The sequence below is a fragment of the Trichechus manatus genome, unplaced genomic scaffold (genome assembly GCF_000243295.1).
Source record: "Trichechus manatus latirostris isolate Lorelei unplaced genomic scaffold, TriManLat1.0 scaffold00084, whole genome shotgun sequence".
In the NCBI taxonomy this organism is placed as follows: Eukaryota; Metazoa; Chordata; class Mammalia; order Sirenia; family Trichechidae; genus Trichechus; species Trichechus manatus.
Window position 1 is genome coordinate 4127672 of NW_004444020.1, and position 21618 is coordinate 4149289.

At 35.4% G+C, this 21618-nt stretch overlaps 1 protein-coding gene across 4 annotated transcripts in view; it reads right to left on the reverse strand.

The window, feature by feature from the left end:
- Positions 1-21618, reverse strand: part of TOPBP1 (DNA topoisomerase II binding protein 1) — a 65633-nt gene that overhangs the window by 23199 nt on the left and 20816 nt on the right. For all 4 annotated transcript variants that reach the window (XR_002824861.1, XM_004381409.2, XM_023735971.1 and 1 more), the window contains 9 exons: positions 19249-19580; positions 18409-18581; positions 16439-16650; positions 14844-15130; positions 7754-7927; positions 7551-7660; positions 3824-3947; positions 3075-3221; positions 2854-2956 (listed from right to left, as the gene is read on the reverse strand). Coding sequence is in view for 3 of the 4 variants with exons in the window: in XM_004381409.2 (XP_004381466.1) it covers positions 2854-2956; positions 3075-3221; positions 3824-3947; positions 7551-7660; positions 7754-7927; positions 14844-15130; positions 16439-16650; positions 18409-18581; positions 19249-19580 (1662 nt within the window). In the remaining variant the exon portion in view is untranslated. The remainder of the gene's footprint in view (positions 1-2853; positions 2957-3074; positions 3222-3823; positions 3948-7550; positions 7661-7753; positions 7928-14843; positions 15131-16438; positions 16651-18408; positions 18582-19248; positions 19581-21618) is intronic.

Genomic DNA, 21618 nt, shown 5'->3' on the forward strand with positions numbered 1-21618 from the left:
AACTCAAAATGGATGAAAGACCTAAATATAAAATCGAAAACAATAAAGATCATGGAAGAAAAAAGAGGGACAACACTAGGAGCCCTAATACATGGCATAAATACAATATGAAGCATAAGTAACAATGCACAAGCACAAGAAGAGAGATTAGATAATTGGGAGCTCCTAAAAATCAAACACTTACATTCATCAAAAGACTTTACCAAAAGAGTAAAAAGACAACCTACAGACTGGGAAAAGATTTTTGGCTATGACAAATCCAGTCAGCATCTAATCTCTAAAATCTACAAGATACTGCAAAACCTCAACAATAGAAAGACAAATAACCCAATTAAAAAATGGGCAAAGGATATGAATAGGCACTTTGCCAAAGAAGATATTCAGGCAGCTAACAGACACATGAAGAAATGTCACGATCATTAGCCATTAGAGAAATGCAGATCAAAACTACAATGAGATATCATCTCACCCCAACAAAGCTAGAATTAATCCAAAAAACACAAAATAATAAATGCTGGAGAGGCTGTGGAGAGACTGGAACACTTATACACTGTTGGTGGGAATGTAAAATGGTACAACCACTTTGAAAATCGATCTGGCGCTTCCTTAAAAAGCTAGAAATAGATGTACCATACGATCCAGCTATCCCATTCCCTGGAATATATTCTAGAGAAACAGATGTCACACGAATAGATATATGCACACCTATGTTCATCACAGCACTGTTCACAACAGCAAAAAGATGGAAACAACCTAGGTGCCCATCAACGGATGAATGGATAAACAAATTATGATATAGCCACACAATGGAATACTATACAATGAGAAAGAACAACGATGAAGCCGTGAAACATAACATGGAGGAAGCTGGAGGTCATTATGCTGAGTGAATTTAGTCAGTCACAGAAGGACAAACATTGTATAAGACCACTATTATAAGAACTCAAGAAAAGGTTTAAACACAGAAGAAAACATTCTTTGATGGTTGTAAGGGTGGGGAGGGAAGGGGGAGGGTTATTTACTAACTAATAGTAGATAAGAATTACCTTAGATGAAAGGAAAGACAGCAGTCACTACAGGGGAAGTCAGCACAACTGGACTAAACCAAAGCTAAGAAGTTTCCTGAATACAATCAAACATTTTGAGGGATAGAATAGAGGTGTAGGGGTCTGGGGATCATGCTTTCAAGGGGCATGGAGGTCAACTGGCGTAACAAAGCTTATTAAGAAAATGTTCTGCATTCTAGTTTGGTGAGTGGCATCTAGGGTCTTAAAAGCTTGCAAGTGGCCATCTAAGACGCATCAATTGGTCCCAATCACCTGGAGTGAAGGAGAATAAAGAACACCAAAGACACAAGGAAAGTAGTAGCCGAAGAGACAGAAAGGGCCACATAAACCAGAGACTTCATCAGCCTGAGACCAGAAGACCTACATGGTACCCGGCTACCACCAATGACCGCCCTGACAGGGAACACAACAGAGAGTCCCTGATGGAACAGGAGAAAGGTGGGGTGCAGAACTCAAATTTTAGTAAGAAGATGGGACTTAATCATCTGAGACTGGAGGTACCCCGGTAAGCATGCCCCCTGGATTCTCCATCAGCCCAGAACTGAAACAATTTCCGAGGCCAACTCTTCAGACAGGGATTGGACTGGACTGTGGGACATAAAGTGATACTCGTGAGGCGTGTGCATCTTAGCTCGAGTAGATACAAGAAACTAAATGGGCAGCTTCTGTCCGGAGGTAAGATGGGGAATCGGGGTAGAAAGGAGGAGTGTGCTGTCACAGTATGGGGAGAGTAATTAGAGTCACATTAACAATGTATGTATAAATTTTTGTATGGGGAAAAAAAAAAGTTATGAAAGAATAGTACCCGCGATTACCGCACGCCTTTAAAAAAATCATCTGTATGAGATCAAATTGTCAACAATGACTCTAATGCAAAGATGAAAGAGTAAGAAAACAGGGAGATCAGATTACTGGAAACCAAACATCCAGAATGGAATTAATGAGAATGTCAACACACAGCAAAAAACGTAATCAATGTCACTGAACAATTTGTATAGCAATTGTTAAATGGGAACCTAATTTGCTGTGGATATTTTCACCAAAATCACAATAAAATATTTTTTTTAAAAAGGGGGGAAAGAGAAACCATATATTCATGATTATGCATAAAAACATCTCTGGAAGGGTATGCAAGAAACAAATAACACTGAAAGGCTGGGGGATAAGAGTGGGAGAAACTCTTCATACCTTCTTCTGCACCCTTACAATCATGTGCATATATTAAAAATATTGTATATATAAATTTTTTTTTAAATCAGTGAGAAGAATTAAAGAATACATTTTTCAAAAGATCACCAACTCCACCTACCTTCAGTAGGATTATCAGACTAACTCTGTAGAATACCTAGTTCCATAAACTTCACAAACTTTACACAGTGATTTGTGACTGGCTGCCAAACCAAAGGTTGGTGGTTCGAATTCCCCCCGCCAAGCCGCTCTGTGAAAGAAAGCTCTGGCAAACTGCTTACATAATAATTACAGGCAAGAAAACCCTATGGAGTAGTTCTACTCTATAACAAATAGGGTCACAATGAGTTGGGGGCCGACTCAAGGCAGGTAACAACAACACACTTAAATCACTTAAAAGTTTTTCGGTGAATGGGAAAAGCTTTGTAAATTATTATTTAATGATGAGCATGGAACCTCAAATCATTCCTCAAATGTATGTTTTACTTATATTTAACAATATAGAAAATAACTGTTTTTCCATCTGATGCACAAGAGGCATTCTGTATGAAAGATATAAACCTGTAAAAAATAATTTTTTGTAATTTAAAATATTTACCTCCTTTAGTGTCATTCTTTCCACTTCCATTTGATGCTGCTGATTCTTTATTAGTGATAGACATGTTGTTTGTATCCTTTTCTTCTAATGGCAAATGATCAGGCTATTAAAGGAGAATAAGTACAATTTCTCAAACCAAGCAACAGTATATAGATTTCACAGCAATACGATTATACATTCAGCTTAAGGAGGAGTTAAATGTTATCACCCATACTGTCTACCTCATCATCCTTTGTTGTTGAATTAGCTGAGAGTAGTCGACTATTACAGAGTCTGCCATCTTGCACTGCACTGATATCCAGGCTCATTTTGGGATTATAAGTATGTGGGTAAAGAGATTCAGGAAGATGCTTGAACTCCTGAGCACACTGCAATACAATGGGGTGTTTTAAAATAGTACGGAAAGAAATCTTAGTGAATAAAAGGAAGATGTTAAGTGGAGTAAGGACAACCAAAACATTATGTTATAGGATGGCAAAAGTTCATAAAACTAAAGTTTTAAAAAGTAGTTTACACTAAAAAATTCCACCATGCAGAGGAGACAATTAAAATATCCTCATTTTTTTAATTTTATGTCCACTAAAGTATAAAATCTATTTCTGTGCTTTTGACATTTCAATCACACTCCAGGGAATACTCAGCAAAAAAAATAGGAAAAATGGAAAGAAAGAAAGCACATTTCTAAACTGTATTGCTATGCTAACTTGTCAAATTATAAAATTTTCATTCATATGATTTTTAATTAGTAAAAGGAAGCAGAGAATCAGTAAGAGAGGTATCCATTAAAGACTTGTTAAGTATTTAAAGAATAAAGATCTGAAGTTTCAGATGCCAAAGAGATGAAATGTACATAAAATAACCAAGATTTTCAAACTTGTTTACATACACTGAAACTCATTTGTGCTCTGAAAGGATGTTTGGCATAAATTTTAACTTAATAGAGAAGGGAAGGAAAAAATGTATCGCTTACTTCTAAAAGCCAGTGCTCTGAAACAATGTGTATTCCTTTTTCTTTTACAGATTTATACTCCCGATTAGTGTCGTTTGGTCGCCCTTGATAGATGAAATGGGTCACTGTTTCATCAAAACTCCACCTGAAACAGCCAAATACAAAAAAACCAAATAACTAAGAGGAAATATCCACATTAGTTTAAGACGATCACTATTCACTACATATAGAGTATTTTGACCTTCCCAAAACTTTCACCACTATATTAACAGTAAGCAAGAACATTAAAATGACAGACTCCATCTTTTATACATATATCTCTCAGCATACAAATGCAGAGAACGTCTGAAAGGATGTTCTTTAAAATATTACTTTCTTCTTTATAGTTTTCTGAATTGTTTCAATTTTCTCCTTTACGATGACTATCTACCACTTTACAGTAACAATAAAGGTATCTTCAAATTAATAAAAAGGTAAAGCATCCAATCAGTCCTCCAGCTGTTGTCAGTCACTATTCACGGTACACTTGGTCTTACTCATTCTTCAACAACAATCTGGGAACACTGGTATTATTACATCCATTTTACAGATAGGAAAACTGAGGGACATGGTTAAGAAACCTATTCAAGTGGACTAAGTGGTAGAATCAGTTCTTCGCTATTATATTATGCTATTATCCTGGTTCTTCCTATTCAATATTCTCCTAGCCTAAGAAAATATCTTAAGAAATGTAAAAATATCATCCTTTAAAAGATTAAGTAAATCACAAACAGAAAAGGAAGTAAAAAATTATATTCCTAAATATAACTGCCAGAATAAATAAATAAAGCTTTTTCTTTACGGACATTTATTATGCTTTCCATTTCCTAAATAAGAAATCTCTCTAAACCTTTTAAATACTCAAGCTAAGCAAATTAAGATATAATATTTCTTCCTAAATTGTAAACATCTCTATTACCAGGTGCTATATTGTATTCTTAAAAATAACATTAAAAAATACCTAGCCTTATTTAGTTAGTACTTCTAGTAACTGGCTCTATTTCTGCTGTTGAGATAAAACAATAAATTTAAATAAATTACTAATTAAGAAAAATAGGAGTGTTTTTGCCTGAATCATCTGGCTTACTATTAAGTTTCACTGCAATAATATGGACACTGAGTCTTTAGTCCTCAGAGGCCCTTTAAGCACAGTCATTGTTTGTAGATAGCTACATCAGACCATCAGGGCTGGCAAACTTCTTCTTAAAGGGCCAGATGGTAAAATCTTAGGCTTTGCAGGCCAGTCTCTGTCACAACTGCTCTCAGCTCTGTCTTTTTGTATGAAAGTAGTCACAGACAATATGTAAATAAACAGGCATAGCTGTGTTCCAATAAAACTTTATTTATAAGAACACACGGCTGACCTACAGTAGTTTGCTGACTCATGGTTTAGATCAGTGTTTTCAGCAAAAGTGTTACTTTATCTTAGGGAGCATCTTGGAAATCTGTGGAAGTGTTTTGGTTGTTACAATAATATGTGTGTATGTGTGAGTGGGAGAGGTTGCTACTAACGTTTAGTGGATAGGGTCCAGGAATGCCAGAAATTCTGGAGAACAGTCACATGTAATAAACAATTATCCCATATCCTGAAGAATTTTCTAATATTCTGACAGAAATTCACACAGGTGAAAACCCTTTTTTTTTTTTACCTATGAGTCTGGAACCTGTTTTACATACAAACATAAGTTATTTTTCGCAATTTTAATATATACTGATATTCCAGAAATGCAACTATTTTGTAAATCAATGGAAGACTGTACTTTGCTTATTTGGAACTTTGGTAAAATCTATTACCAACAGAAATGCAGTGCATGTATCTGACTCTCTGTATCTGTCTCAGCTCTGTGACTATTGCATTTGAGATGATTTTACATATATGTGCACACATCTGACTACATTGTCCTCTAGTGTCCTCAGGCTCAGGCATTTACATGCTAAACGTAAGTTCTTTATTTATTACGCACTTTCTATTTCTTCTATGTATCACAAAGCACTATACTGACTTATTTTTTAAGATTATAAACATAGGTAGGTTATAATATCTATAAATTTCATTTTAGTACAGGGACTCTTACAAAAATATTTGTAATAAAAAGAGGATGCTATATCTCATGTGTTGAGATCTGCTCTAATGTTTAACTGTCTGAAGACAGGAGAGAATATCAGACAATCTGTTCAGGACGGTCTGATCCTAGTTCATCAAAGAATAGTAAATGATTTGGGACATCTTCACCTGAGAACTGATTATCCTATGAATACATAAATGTTGTAGCCTCTGCGTACAAAAGGGTCTTCCCTCTTATCCACTACCAAGTATGAGAAATCTGTTTCAGAAAGACAGATTTAATGCAAGCTTTAATGCAATTGAAAAGTTAAAGTCCAAAGCAGTCTTCTTGTACTTCCTTTTAGAGATTTAGGCAATATATCCCATTTATTAACTGAGAGGGTAGGCATTTTAAATTTTATGAAAACCCAAGTCATACATGGTCCCTTTTAAGTCTTACATCAAGTCTGTATCTAAAAAGAGTATCCACAGAAGGATTCAATTTTAACAAATAATATATATACCCTCACAGGGCTACTGTGAGAAAGAAATGAGATAATGCTTAGCCAATACTAAGTGCTCAATAGGTAATATAATAAAGGGTAATTATATAATAATAAGGAGCCCTGGTGGGGCAGTGGTTAAATGCTCGGCTGCTAACTGAAAGGCCAGTCTGAGGCAGAAAGATGTGGCAGTCTGCTTCCATAAAGATTTACAGCCTGGAAACCCTATGAGGCAGTTCTATTCTGTCCTACAGGGTCACTATGAGTCAGAAAGGGTTTGGTTTTCGTATACATAATAATATAAATAATAAAGCTGCACTATTCCACAACATATGCATTAAATACTAAGTTGCCTGTAACTACATTTTATTTTATATGTGAATACCAATTTCAATTTCTTTATCAAATAGAAAGCTAACTAAATAGGACTCACCAAAGGGGAAGATGAAGCTAATCATATTCCTCAAACTGTTCAGCACTTGGAAAACCAATCATTATGTTAGCTATGAATGGTTAAACACAAGTGATCAAGAAAGCTAGCTCTGCAGACAGTAGAGAAGGAGAGTTAACTCAGAACTGGTTGAAACAGGCAACAGTCTACTAATCACTGATACTAGTTCTATTTGTGCTAGGAAGTTGTCTCTAGTTCAGCCTGCCAGGTTGAGGACAGATCTGATAATCTATGTCTCCAAGCAGTAAAAATGACAGAAATTAAAACATCCTCAAAAAGACCATTATAGTTAGGGAGTGCTGCAAGAGTACTTTCTATTACAGAAGGGCTCTAATCAGAAACCCACTAAGGTAAAAATATGCTTAACCTCAGACCCAGCTATATTTACTAGACTATAAACTCCTTGAAGGCAGGGATTCTTTTGAATTGTACTGTTCATTCATGGATTCTAAGTTTCTAGAATAGTGTGTGGCACAAACTAGGGACTCAAATATTCATTGAAAACACCCTAAAAAATATACTTAAAAATGACTTGATATGTGAGAGGGTACTTACAAAAGATGTAGTAAATTAAAAATCATATTGGATAGACTTTGTAGAAAACAACACTAAAAGGTCGAATAAATGTTTCCTCATAGATGTTCACAACAGCTTAAAGTTTCTCTATAATTTAGAACAGATCACCACCAACCAGAAAGATTTTCCAACTACCTGTAATCTGCTCCTAGAGAGGCTGCAATCCCATTTAGTTCACTCTGCTTCTTACTGAGTTTTTTACTAACACATATCACTACCTTGTGAAGTGGCTTTGGAACTTCTTCCTGTAAGTGGAAAATAAAAGAAACACATCACCCATTATTGTTTGAAACGTTTTATTATCTAAAACATCCTTTTAAGAAGAGACCTAATTCTACCTTCTTAGACTGGGCATCCTTCAGTTGAGGGCTGGCAGAGAGAGTAACAGCATTTCGAGAGCTATTTGCCAAAGCCAGTTTCAAGTTTCTGACAATGACTTCTGAGAGTGGTGTACTCAATTTCCTTTTCTGTTGGCTGAGACCTCGTGGAGTTTCCAAGGCTGCAAGTGCATCCTATATGCACGGGGGGGTGGGGGTGGGGATGCGGAGAAAGAGAGGAAGAGAGGGAAAAAAGAGAAAGGAAGGAGGGGTAAACAGGGTAGGGAAAGAGAAAGAGGAGGAGGGTGGGTTAGAGAAAAAGGAGGAGGAGTAACCCTCAATATTAACTGTACTACAGCTTTAACCTCCTCTGGTTTTGTTTCCTTCAAACAACAACAAAAAATGAAATATGACTATCTATAAATCATGAACAAAAAAAAAACAACTATACTTCTACGCAAACTAGTTCAAAGAGATTAATAGGCTTACATTTTCAATACTGCTTACCATATTTACCATGTACATAGCAGAATGTATTTAACCAGTGCTCAACTGATGAACATTTAGGTTAACAATCTTTTGCTAGTATAATGATGTGATGCATAACCTTATACAGACACTATTTCGCACATGCAGAAGGGAACCATCTGAGTGAAACGTAAATACCAACGTCGACACTTTGACAAGCAAAGTATGACAGTATGTGTTTCTACACATGCTTAACAGCACAGTGGGTAATCAGATTTTTTTTTTGGGTGGGGGGGCAACGTGCTACTTCAAAAAATGTATCTGTATGCTTTAATTTTCCATTCTCTTATGTTAAATGAGTTTAAAATCTATGCATGTATACTTTTTTTGTGAGAACTACCTGCTTCTATCATTTGCCCATTTGTCCACTGGGTTATCAGTCTTTTTCTTTCATGCTCACTCACATGAATATATTTTTATATTCATCTATATTTATATATAGTAATTGTGATATAAAACACACTGATTTGTTCCTGACTTGCCATTTGTCAAGTTTTTGCCATGCAGAATTTTTTAATGTTGGAAATTCATTAACCTTTTATTTCTTTTGTGGAGTATGTTATAGTTCGAAAGCCCTTTTCCACCCTGAGATTATTTAAATACAAACAAACTCTCTTATGGCCTCTTCTAGATTTTTATGGTTTCATGTCTTATATTTAAATATCTGATTGTCTGAAATTTTATTCTGATATAAGATGTGAGATTTAATCCCAACATTTTCGCAGACGGCTATCCGGTTGTCTAACGTGAATACTACCTTTATCATAGAATACATTCCCTTATTTATGGGGTATAATCTTCAGTGATCTGATTTTTCACGTGACAATAACACACTGCTTCAATTATTGCAGCAATAAAACAAGAAACCAAAACTAGAAAAAATAACCCAAAAAATCCTTCCACTTGAAAATCAAAAAACTTTCTATTAAACACATTTTAGCTTAAAGAGGAAATCCAAACAGAAATTAGAAAATTTCTGAAAAATAATGACAATGAAAACATTACATACTTCAGTAAAGAGTATATATGTATTCTACTATTTTTATTTTGTAACTTTTTGTTAAGTTAGAAATTGTTTCTAAGTAAAAAAAATTTTTTAAAACTTGTAATATTAAGGGTGAGGAAGGATGAGGAACACTGGGCACTCTCATACACTACTGGTGGGAGTGTAAACTGGTACAATCACTTTGTCAGTTTGCTATTATCTACGAAAATTGAAATATGACCCAGCAATTTCACTTCTAGGTATATACCAAACAGAAATGCATGCACACATATTTCAAGAGACATGCACAAGAATGTTCATTACTTGTAGGAGCAAAAAACTAGTGCTCATCAACAGCAGACTAGATACATAAATTGTGGTATATCCATACAATGGAAGATTATAAGTGAACTACAACTACACACAGCAACATGGATAAATCTCCTAAACATAAGTTGAACAACAACAAGAAAAAGACAGACTCAAAGATACACATGAATGGCATCATGAAAAATAGTGGACTAGGCCACTCCAGGAATTGGTCCTTCCATTGAAAACAACTGTAAGCTGGCAAACACAGAATCAACTTACTTGGAACTGTGGAATGTAATCTAAAACTTACAGCAACCAGGAGACTGCTTAATGACGAAAAGGACAGCCGAATTTTGGTGTTTAGGAAAATCTCTCTCAGGTTGACCACTGAGATAATGGAACAGAGATTTTAGTGACCATACATGAAAAGGAATACAGCATTTGCAAACATAGTTTGGAAAAGTAACTAAACAAATGGACAACTGCAGCCTTCAACCATCAACAACAGCAAATCCTGCGGAAGAAGGAAAATCTAATTTCTAGAGTTACCACATTATAATATTCAAAATATTTAACATAAATTCCAACAAAAAAAACCGCAAAGCACACAAAGAAACAGGTATAGTCCATTCACAGGAAAATAAATGAATGTCAATAAAGAAATAGAAATTATAAAAAGGAACCAAATAGGAATTCTGGAGCTGAAAAGTACAATAAATGAAATGAAACTCACTAGAGGCATTCAACAGGAGATGTGAACAGGCAGAAGAAAGAATCAGCAAACTTGAAGATGTTATTGCTATTGTTAGGTGCCGTGGAGTTGATTCTGACTCATAGCAACCCCATGTGACAGAGTAAAACTGCCTCACAGTTTTTTTGACTGATATTAACCAGTCTGAGGAGCAGAAAAAAGAAGAAAAAGTGACCACAGCCTAAGGGACCTGTGAGATACCATCAAGTATACCAACACACGCACTACAGAAGTCCCAGAGGGAGAAGGCAGAAAGGGGCAGAAAGAGTATTTGAAGAAATAATGACTAAAAACCCAAATTTGATGAAAGACGTGAATATACATATCCAAGAAGCTCAGGAACTCCAAACAGGTCAAACTCAAAGAGATCCCAGAAAGGCACATTATAATCACGCTGTCAAAAGACAAAGAATCTTTAAGCAGCAAGGGAGACGCAACTCTTCTTGTACAAGGGATCCTTAACAAGATTAATAACAAATTTCTCCTCAGAAACAAAGGAGGTCAGAAGGCAGTGGGAAGACATGTTCAAAGTGCTGAAAGAGAAAAAGAGCCGTCAATGGAAAATTCCACCTGGCAAAACTATCCTTCCAAAACGGAGAGATTAAGATATTCCCAGATAAACAAAAACTGAGAAAAATTGACCTGCCCTACTAGAAATGTTAAACGGAGTCCTTAAGTTAAAATGAAAGGACACTAGACAGTAATTCAAAGCCATATGAAGAAATAAAAAACATTCATGAAGGAAACTACATAGGTAAATATAAAAGCCAGTATTATCATATTTTTGGCTGTAACTTCTCTTTTTATTTACTACATGATTTAAAAGAAAAATGCATAAAAAATCATAAGTCTATGTTAATGAGTGCACAACACATAAAAATGTAATTTGTGACAATAAAACTGAAGGTGAGACAGAGCCATATAGAAGCAGAATTTGTGTATGTTAGTGAAGCTAACAGTGTCAATTCAAACTAGATGGTTATAAATTTAAGACGTTAAATGTAATCCCCACGGTAATGAAAGTAAGTATCTAAAAAACATACAAAAAAGAAAATGAGAAGGGATCAAAACAGTATATTACAAAAAACCAATTAAACACAAAGGAAGGCAGTAATAGAGGAAATGAACAAAGGAATACGACATACAGAAAACAAATAGAAAATGGCAGAAGTCCTTCCTTTATCAACAAGTACTTTAAATGTAAATGGTTCAAATTCTCCAATCAAAAGGCAGACGGATTAAAAAAAATAAAAAACATGATCCAACTATATGCTGTCTACAAAAGACACACTTTAGCTCCAAAGACACAAATAGGTTGAAAGTGAAAGGGTGGAAAAAGATACTTCACACAAACAGCAATCAAAAGCAAGCTGGGGTGACTATACTACTGTTCAAGATAGACTTGAAATAAAAACTTAATACAAGAGACAAAGAAGACAATTATATATTGATAAAAGGTTCAATTTGTCAAGAAAATGTAACAACTACAAATCACTGTCATGGATTGTGTCCCGAACCTTTTATTATATATTTATAAAAGGTTCAATTTGTCAAGAAAATGTAACAATTACAAATCACTGTCATGGATTGTGTCCCCCAAAAATATTTATCAATTTGGCTAGGCCATGATTCACAGTACTGTGATTGTCCACTGTTTTGTCATCTGATGTGATTTTCCTATGTGTTGTAAATCCTCTCTCTATGATGTTAATGAGACGGAATTAGTGGCAGTTATGTTAATGAGGCAGGACTCAACCTACAAGATTATATTGTGTCTTAAGCCAATCTCTTTTGAGATATAAAAGAGAGAAGCAAGCAGAGACATGAGTGACCTCACACCACCAAGAAAGTAGTGCCAGGAGAAGAGTGTGTCCTTTGGACCCATGGTCCCTGTGCTGAGAAACTCCTAGTCCAGGGGAAGATTGATGACAAGGATCTTCCTCCATAGCAAACAGAGAGAGAAAGCCTTCCCCTTGAGCTGATGCTCTGAATTTGGACTTCCAGCCTATTAGACTATGAAAGAATAAACTTGTTTGTTGAAGCCATCCACTTGTGGTATTTCTGTTATAGCAGCACTAGATAACTAAGACAAACACATACACACAAAGCAACAGAGATCCCAAAATATGACCACTGAAAAAATTGAAGAAAAAAATAGTTGTATAATAAAGGAGACTTCATTATCCCACTTTCAATAATGAATAGAACATCTAAAAAATACATTAACAAGAAAACAGAGGACTTGAACAACACTATAAACCAACTAGACCTAATAGACATACATAGAACACTTCACTGAATAACAGCAGAACATTCTTCTCAAGTGCACATGGATCATTCTCCAGGACAGACCATATGCTAGGCCACAAAATAAGTCTCAATAAATTTAAGAAGATTGAAATCATACAAAGTATCTTCTCTGAAATCAACAACACAAGGAAAACTAGAAAATTCATAGACCTGTGGAAATTAACACACTCTTCTAAAGAAGAAATCACAGGGGAAATTAGAAAATACTTAGAGATGAATGAAAACGAAAACACAACATACCAGAACTTATGAGATGTAGCAAGAACAGTGCTCAGGAGGAAATTTACAGCAGTAAAAGCCTATATTAAAAAAGAAAGATACAAATCAATAACCTAACTTTTCACCTTAAGGAACTAGAAAAAGAAAAGCAAACTAAACTCAAAGCTCACAGAAGGAAATAACAGATTACAGTGGAGATAAATGAAATAGAGAATAGAAAAACAATAGAGAGAGTAAACAAAATCAAAAAGTTGGTTCTTTGAAAAGATTAACAGAATTGACAACCTTTAACCTACACTGACAAAGAAAAGGTGCAAACACCTAAAATCAGAACGAGGGTGGAGACATTATTATCAAGCTTGCAGAAATAAAACGGATTGTGAGAACACTATAAACAACTATATGCCAACAAGTTAGATAATCTACATGAAATGGACAAATTCCTAGAAACAAATTACCAAAATTGACTCAAGAAGAAATAGAAAATCTCAACAGACCTATAACAAGATATTGAATCAATAATCAAAAACCTCCCAACAAAAAACAGTCCAGCACCAGATGGCTACATTGGAGAATTCTCCCAAAAAAACTGAAAAGGGAACACTTCCTAACTCATTCTGAGGCCAGTATTTACCCTGATACCAAAGCCAACAAAGATGCCACAAGAAAACTATAGACCAATATCCCTTATGAATGTAGATGAAAAAAAAAAAATCCTCAAAAAACAAACAACAAAAAAAACCCTAAAAATCTGAATCCAACAACATATTAACAGGCTTATACACCATGACCAAGTGCGATTTATTGTAAGAAAGCAAAGGTAGTTCAATATTAAACAAAAAAAGAAAATCAGTGAAATATATCACATTAATCAAACAATGGAAAAAAAAAAAACCCTCATGATTATCTCAATTGATGCATAAAAATCATTTGACAAAATCAAACACTCATGATAAAAACACTCAGCAAACTAGGAATAGAAGGGAACTTCCTCAACATGATAAAGGCATTTATAAAAAATCCATAGCTGATAGCCCACTCAGTGGAGAAAGACTGAGGACTTTCCCCTTAAGATCAGGAACAAGACAAGGATGCCAAGTTATGTACTCCCGGAATCAAATCATAAATAGTGATGTGTTTATATTATAGTTTTATCCCACTATTTCACTTGATCTTCACTATAAATATGTGAGTTTTCAGAGCAAGTCTTATTATCCTCTTTGCACGAAAGAAGAACCTGATGCACAGATATGTTAAATGATCTGCCCAGAGTCACAGAGTTTATGGCAGAACTGGGAGTTGAATTCAGATATCTTGATTTCTAGTCCAGTATTTTTTCTACTAATGCCATATATATCTACAGTTTTTACCCCACCGCTGGTCTTGTATATATTGGGACCAGGGCTTCGAACTGGTTCAAAACAGTTCAGCAACTGCCATTGTAAACAAGGGCCATGTACGTGCAGCACGGCAACCAAATCTGTTGCCCGTGGCATTTTGACCTGAGTAGGAAACAAACAGCTGTGTGCCACTCAAAGATGGCAGCCAACCACACCACTTTTAATGTGTGTTGTTCCTCACAGTCCTGCCAATAATGTTGCTCTCCAAAAATCCTGCCAGAGTACTTTCTCCTGAAAGTTTCAGGAGCCTAATGCGGGAGACTGGATTATCGGCAGCACTGTGGAGGACAACACACATTCAAAGTGGTGCTGTCAGCTGCCATCTTTGAGTGGGGCACAGCTGTTTGTTACCTACTCGGGTCAAAATACCACAGGCAACAGATTTGGTTGTTATGCAACATGTACACAGCCCTTGTTTACAATGGCAATTACTGAACTGCTTTGAACCAGTTCAAAGCCCTTACTGGGACTCAATAACATCAATCTACTTGCAAACCTCTCTTGAAGATTTACTACTACAAACGTAAAGACTGATGCAGAATTTGGTGCTTTATCTTTATAAGCTATAAAATTATTAACTTAGGGCCCGTTTCCTATAAATCTTACCTTCACATCAAAGGATGGCTTGAAGAGTTTGTCTTTGGACAGAAATTTTGATGGCGTATCCAGGTGTAATGAGGGCTCCTTCTGAAGTGGCTGTCCTGTGGTTAGGGCGTCTGACACCTGTCCAGTATGTTGTGAAATCACAGCCTGGAAAGCTTTACTCTGAAACCTGTTCATATCTAAAGGTGTAACAGCTGTTCTTCTGTGTGTTTCCAAGCGTGCATCAGGATGCTCTGCAGGATTTGGATTTAGATTCACTCCACTCATTATTTCAGTTTCCAAACTTTGTTCTAGAAATTTAAAATGAAAAGAAACAATACATGAGCCACTAATGTCCTTTTCTTCCCCCCTAAAGAGGTATATACAAATTGATTTTTAATCTTCTTGTTAATTTTCAAGTTAATTCTCAGGTACATTTTAAACCACAAAGTTATATACCTTCTTCCTAAGAAGCAAAGCAGATGATGTATTAAAATGTATGTTAATTTAGACAAGCACATTACTGGAACTGGTAATTAATGAAAATATATTCGCATTACCTCTTTTTGTTGTATCTTGTAATAGGCTCAGAATTTGCCAAAAATTATATAAATAAATGTCATCCAAGTCAATGTAGCATAAAAAGAAAATCACAATTACATGTACTCAGAGTCAACAAATATAGTCTGAAAATACAGGTCAGTCAAGTTTGGAAAGTCCTTAATGAAACTTTAATATGACTTAAATGTCACTTTCGTCTCAGTTGTAAAATTTCCAGTGTGTCCGGGTAAATATGTAATGGTTCTGAGAGCTGTTCCCAAGCTGCTGCTCATCCCTGAAATGTGTCCAGGGATGGCATCGTCTTACAGAAGTGGCTACTCTTTCCTCCCATTCCTGCCTTCTACCTCTTTTCAATATTTGGCAAAAAGCATTTTATTGGATGACTACTCCATACCAGGCCCAATGTTAGATATTCGGTATATATAATGCACAAGACATGCATGTTCCCTGTCTTTACAGAGACTATAACTTTATCAGGGAGATACAAAAGTAAGCCAGCATTTTAACACTGTGATAAGAGCTACAAGAGGGATAATACAGGGTGTTATGAGAAATCAAAGTAGCATAAAGGCTGCATTTGGTGAGTCAAAGAAGGCTTCCCAGGGAAAGTGATATGCAGGTTAAAAACTAAAAGAAAAGAAGAGCAGGCAAGCGTGAAGGTGGGCCAGAGGAAATGTGCAAAAGCCCAAAGGTTAGAGGAAGAAAGAGCATGGTTATTAGACGATGTGTAAGTATGAACCACAAAAGGAATCAACAGTAAATGGGATCCAGGTTCACACTTTTAGACTTCAAACACTGAGACACTAGAATGCTTCTACACTGTTTTGCATCTACGGTTGACAGTACAGGTACAATTAAACATGTATGTTATGTACACGCCTTCTTTTTGCCACCCAATAACATAATGCCCAATAGTGGCTCACTAAACCAAAAGTACTACACCTACGTTGAAAAGCAGAGATCAATGACTTTTTCTAAAAACAAGTTTAACACATTCCCATCTCAGAAACCATCAAATTGTAAAAATACACAAAAAAGAACAAAATAAAATCATTAACCTTCTTTAGGTAGATTTTCTATCAGAAAATAGCTTTCATCTGCTCTCTTTCCCGTTCTAGCAGTCTGCAACAGCCAAGCTATAGTGACTGCTGGTAAGTTCCACTTCTTCGCAGCTTCATATTTAGAACCACTTGGTTCTTTCAATACAAGATGAGTACTGGCGAACATGCCTTTCTTTGCATTGGATTTGCGAACAAAGTATTCTTGAACGCTGAAATTTGTATTTAAAGAAAAGCAAATGGTCATATACATAATTGGCCAGCAAGCTAAAAATAAAGTCTCTAATGCATAGTGTAGCTAGAGTTCATGTAAACACAAGAAAATATACACCAATTTATTTTATTTCTTAAATTAAGCTAATTCCCTTATAAATGCTTACTCTAGGATTAAAATATATTATTACAATTAAACTTTCTATAAAAACATAAGCAAATTAAACTAGGCTTTCAAACAATAGAAAAATTACCTCCTTAATTAGTCATCACCCACCTTCTCTGTCCTTCCCTCTCAAAAGAGGTATGGAATGATCAGTGGTGCAAAGAAAGTGGATAAATAGCAACACATTATATCTTTTAAGCCCACTATAATTTCTCAAGGTATTTTCACATATACTGTCAGTTGATCTTCTCAGTATTTAAGTGTCAGTATTTTTAAAGACTTGGAAAAAGATACAGAGAGATTAAGTGACTTGCTCAAGCTCACAGCATATTAAACTAAGGCTATCACTTGAGATATAAACAGAATTCATTTTCTTTTATGACTTAACTGATCCATCTCCTGTTCCAAATTTGGAATTAACTATTTCTTCGACCTTTAGTTTCTTTTAGTGGGAAATGGCATTTTAAGATCACAATCTGGTCACTAGGGTTCCTTGTACTATATTGGGTTGATAACTATTTCTAGGCTTACATACGGTTTAAATTTCCTCTTTCAACCAAGAGTTATTAAATGCCAGTCTAAAATGTTCAGTTGACAGGGTCATTTTGTTTTTACTACTTATTTCTAGTTTTTTTTGCACTGTGATCAGAGAATATGGTCTGTAGTCTCTATTTTTGGAATTTACTGAGGTTTCCTTTCTGGCCAGGTTTTTTATAGGCATTTTATGAGTGTTCCATACATTTCTGAAAAGACATAAAGTCTCCTATAAGTCTAATATGTTTCTGGTGATGTCGCCGTATATCTCCAGGTGTTTTTGTTTTATGAATGATAAAACTCTACTGGGTACATAGATATTTCATCTTCAGCATGAATAGCATTCTTTATCTTCACTTACATTGCTCCTATTTGTCTTAATACTTTTGAATTCAAACTTGTCTGATGTTAAAATTGCAACCTTCCTTTTTGTTTGCATTTCTTGACTTATCTCTGCCCATCCTTCCCCTCCCCACTAAACTTTCTGAATCACTTTGTTCTAGTTTATGTCCCTTGTTTAAAAGCACAGAGTTGGGTTTTCTTCTATGATCTCATTCAAGAGTCTTTTTCTTTTAATATGAAAGTTTAGCTCATCTGCATTTATTGATATAACAGTTGTTCACCTAGGGGTTGGGCTAATATTGATTTTGGAAGCAACTTTTAAATTCATTTTTCGTTATTCCTGCTTAACATTTGCATTTCTGCCTGAAAACCAGAGAAACAATGAATATATACCGAGAAAGAATAAATCATCCATATGGCACATGAAGGGAATAACGCTTAGACAAGTTATATTCAATAATGGCTCATGAATCAGTATTAAATATTCCCTTTACTGACTGGTAAACCAGTTAAACATTAATGTTTATAGTCTAAAATTTTACCAGGCATTTACCTAGTAGCATTGTCCCTTCTGCCACTTCGAACCATCACACAGATATACCACACACTATCCATAAATAAAGACATACAGTCAAACTCTGATTTGAATGTTCTCCAGTAAGTCAAAACAAAAAAAAAAGTACAGTAAAACAGCAGGTGCACTAAAAACACTTACCTTGCTCCAAGGCGATTTGCTAAAAATGTCAAAGAATCTTTTTCTGCTCCAGCACACTGGCTGAACGAAATAACACAATCTTCTAAAGGAGTTGTTCCTGTCATTACTGGGACTGGCATGAAGAGAGGATTTGACTTTGGGTCAATTAAAATCTGGTAGTCTATACAAGTAACCTTTAAAAACAAGAGAAACATTAAAGACAACCTGAAATAAGCCACCAGAGATTAATACTGATTCAGTTACAGTAACAGTAATTTTAATTTAAATGAAAAGCAATGTTACTTTAATAGAAACTTAAGTATGCTTATTCCCAATACATTTCAAATTATAATATTCAAACAAATACATACTTTAATCAATTACATTAAGACATTAAAATAATTTAGATATATCATTTACTTATCACTGAATACTGCTTTAAATTTAATTCTGGCCAAGATATTAGTTTATAGTTTTTTTTTCTCTTCATGCTTGGAAAGCTAATAAAAGGTCAAACGTGAAATAACCAATGAAAAGCTGACAAGGAGATAATACAAAAGAGCGTATCATGTTCTGATTGTGTGAGAACAGGGAAGACTGAAATAGTATTAGATGACCAGGAGTGACCTTCTAAGGAATGCTGCTGCTATGATCCTGGGGAACAGTAACCTCTACTCTATCAGAATTAGGACAGAGCCACTTGTACATATTCCTATTTTAGAATTTCCCTTCTTAAAAGCAAAATCCACATAGGGCCCAAACATCAATTTACCTAAGTTGAAATGCCTCAGAAATAAACATCAACACTTTGGGCATCCAGATACCCTTCACTATTTTATTTCAACTGCTATGTTTTCTTACCAGCCATGTATTTGTAACAACTTCGCCCACTGTTGCTTCTACTTCACATCCCAGCAGAGGAACCACAGCATAATCTGCAACAGTTCTGCTCTGAAGGGAGACGATTTTTCCAGCATTTTCTCTTATGATGTTTTCAATATTAGTTTCATTTTCATTACTAAAACCCAAAATAAGGAAACTCTTTTGGCTAAATAAGCCTTCTTCAGTAATTATAGAAGTGTCAGGGAGGCAATGACTGACAGAAGGCTGGTTTTCTTCTTGCAGAGAAATATGAGTAGAATCATTTAAGGATCCAATTTCAGACTTCTCAGCCTCAGACTTCTTAGCTTCAACTAGAAGAGAAAAAAAGTGTTTTCTAATAACAGATAACTTGTAGTTTATTTCTTAGCAAGGATATTAATGTAACTTGAATTCTGCAAACTATGGCCACACTTAAAATCCAAGGCTTTAAATGTACAAATGAAGAAAAAATGTGAACCCACCCCATCTTATGGGTTACCAAGTATTACCATCTTCCATTAGGCAGGATAAGAGCAATCATGTTTTTGTTCTAAGTATTTCTAGTGGACTAGAAACCATACCAAACCAAACCTGTTGCCTCATAATGACCCTATAGGACAGAGTAGAACTGCCCCATAGAGTTTCCAAGGAGTAGCTGGTAGATTCAAACTGCCAACCTTTTGGTTAGCAGCTGTAGGTCCTAACCACCACACCATCAGAGCTCCACTAGAAACTATAAGGGGTTGAAAATAATGAAAATACCAATAACACTTAATACCAAAAGAATTGAGAATACACCATTAAGAGAAAACAGAATTAACAGGTCTAAGTAGTGTAACTGTCAAGCCCTAAACATGGAAATAACCATATAAATTCACTAATAAGAGAATTATAATTACTTCTATTTCAAAAATGTTACAGCCTGAAATTCCTAACATGTTCATCATGAAACTGGAGCATTCAGCTTCTATATAGATTTCTGCAGATAACAACTTATCAAGGATCTAAGCAAATGGTCTCAACTCGGCTGACTGAGAGCAGAAGAAAAATGTATAGCCATATAAACTATAAATGTCATTAATCAAAATACATAGTCCCTAATATATACTAAACACTGTCAAATCAAGGTGAAGAGTACGAGAAATAAAAACTTAGTATGGTTTTGTAAACTCTGGGCCTAAGTTGGAAGGTAACTCCTCAGGGCAGAGGTCTGCAAACTACAGCCTATGGGCCAAATCTAGTCCACAGTCTGTCTTGTAAGGTCTGTGAGTTAAGATTAAGAGTGGTTTTTACATTTTCAAATCATTCTTTTTTTAAAATACAAAATAGAATATGTGATAAGAGACAGGATATAGCCAGCAAAACCTAAAATATTTACTATCTGGTCCTTTACAGAAAAAGTTTGCTAGCTCCTGCTCTATGGGATTCCAACAAGGCTGGAAACTATTTAAGGTTTCATTCATTCATTCCTTTATAAAAGCTTTCTTGTGTACTTTCCTCCCATCCAGCACTGTGCCTAAGTGCTTTACATGCATGTAATGCTCAGAATACTATAGGCTGATACTGTTCATATCCCTTTTCCCAAAAGGAATCGATGGCTTAAAGAGGTTATATAACTTGCCTAAGGTCACATAGTTAATAAGTGTCAGAAATGAGATATAAACCAAAGTCTGACTCCAAAGTCCACTCACTGTTACAGTGCCATCTTCTCATTTCTATCATCATCTCCAAGAGACATTAACATATTTATTTTTAGACTAATTACTGCCATATATGCATTAGGAGCTTGAAGACTTCTGCTTAATATAAATACTTCAACTGCTGTTAGTGACATTCTGAGGAAGCACAGTGTTGTCTAGAGCACTGACTGTTTAGTAAGTCAAGAGAGCTAGGTCCTAGTTGTATAATCTCTCTGGCTATCAATTTCTTAGTATAAGGGATAATAGTATATTTACAAATGATGGAGGTACTACTATGAGGATGAGTAAGCTTAGATGAAAATAAAGATATGATCCTATAAAACATTTTGTAAAGTTTGTTTTTTTAACATTTATTCTTCATGTAAAATGTAAAACACAAACAAAAAACTCTCACATTATTTTGCAATCACACCTAAAAAAACCTGTTGCCGTCGAGTCGATTCCGACTCATAGCAACCCTACAGGACAGAGTAGAACTGCCCCATAGGGTTTCCAAGGAGCAGCTGGTGGATTCAAACTGCTGACCTTTTGGTTAGCAGCCGAGCTCTCAACCACTGCGCCACCAGGGCTCCGCAATCACACCTAGAAGGGAAAAAAACCAACTTTATTTGATGTCTACATATTTTTTGGTGGGATGGGAAGGAGGAAGAAACCTAGTGGAATTTTAGAC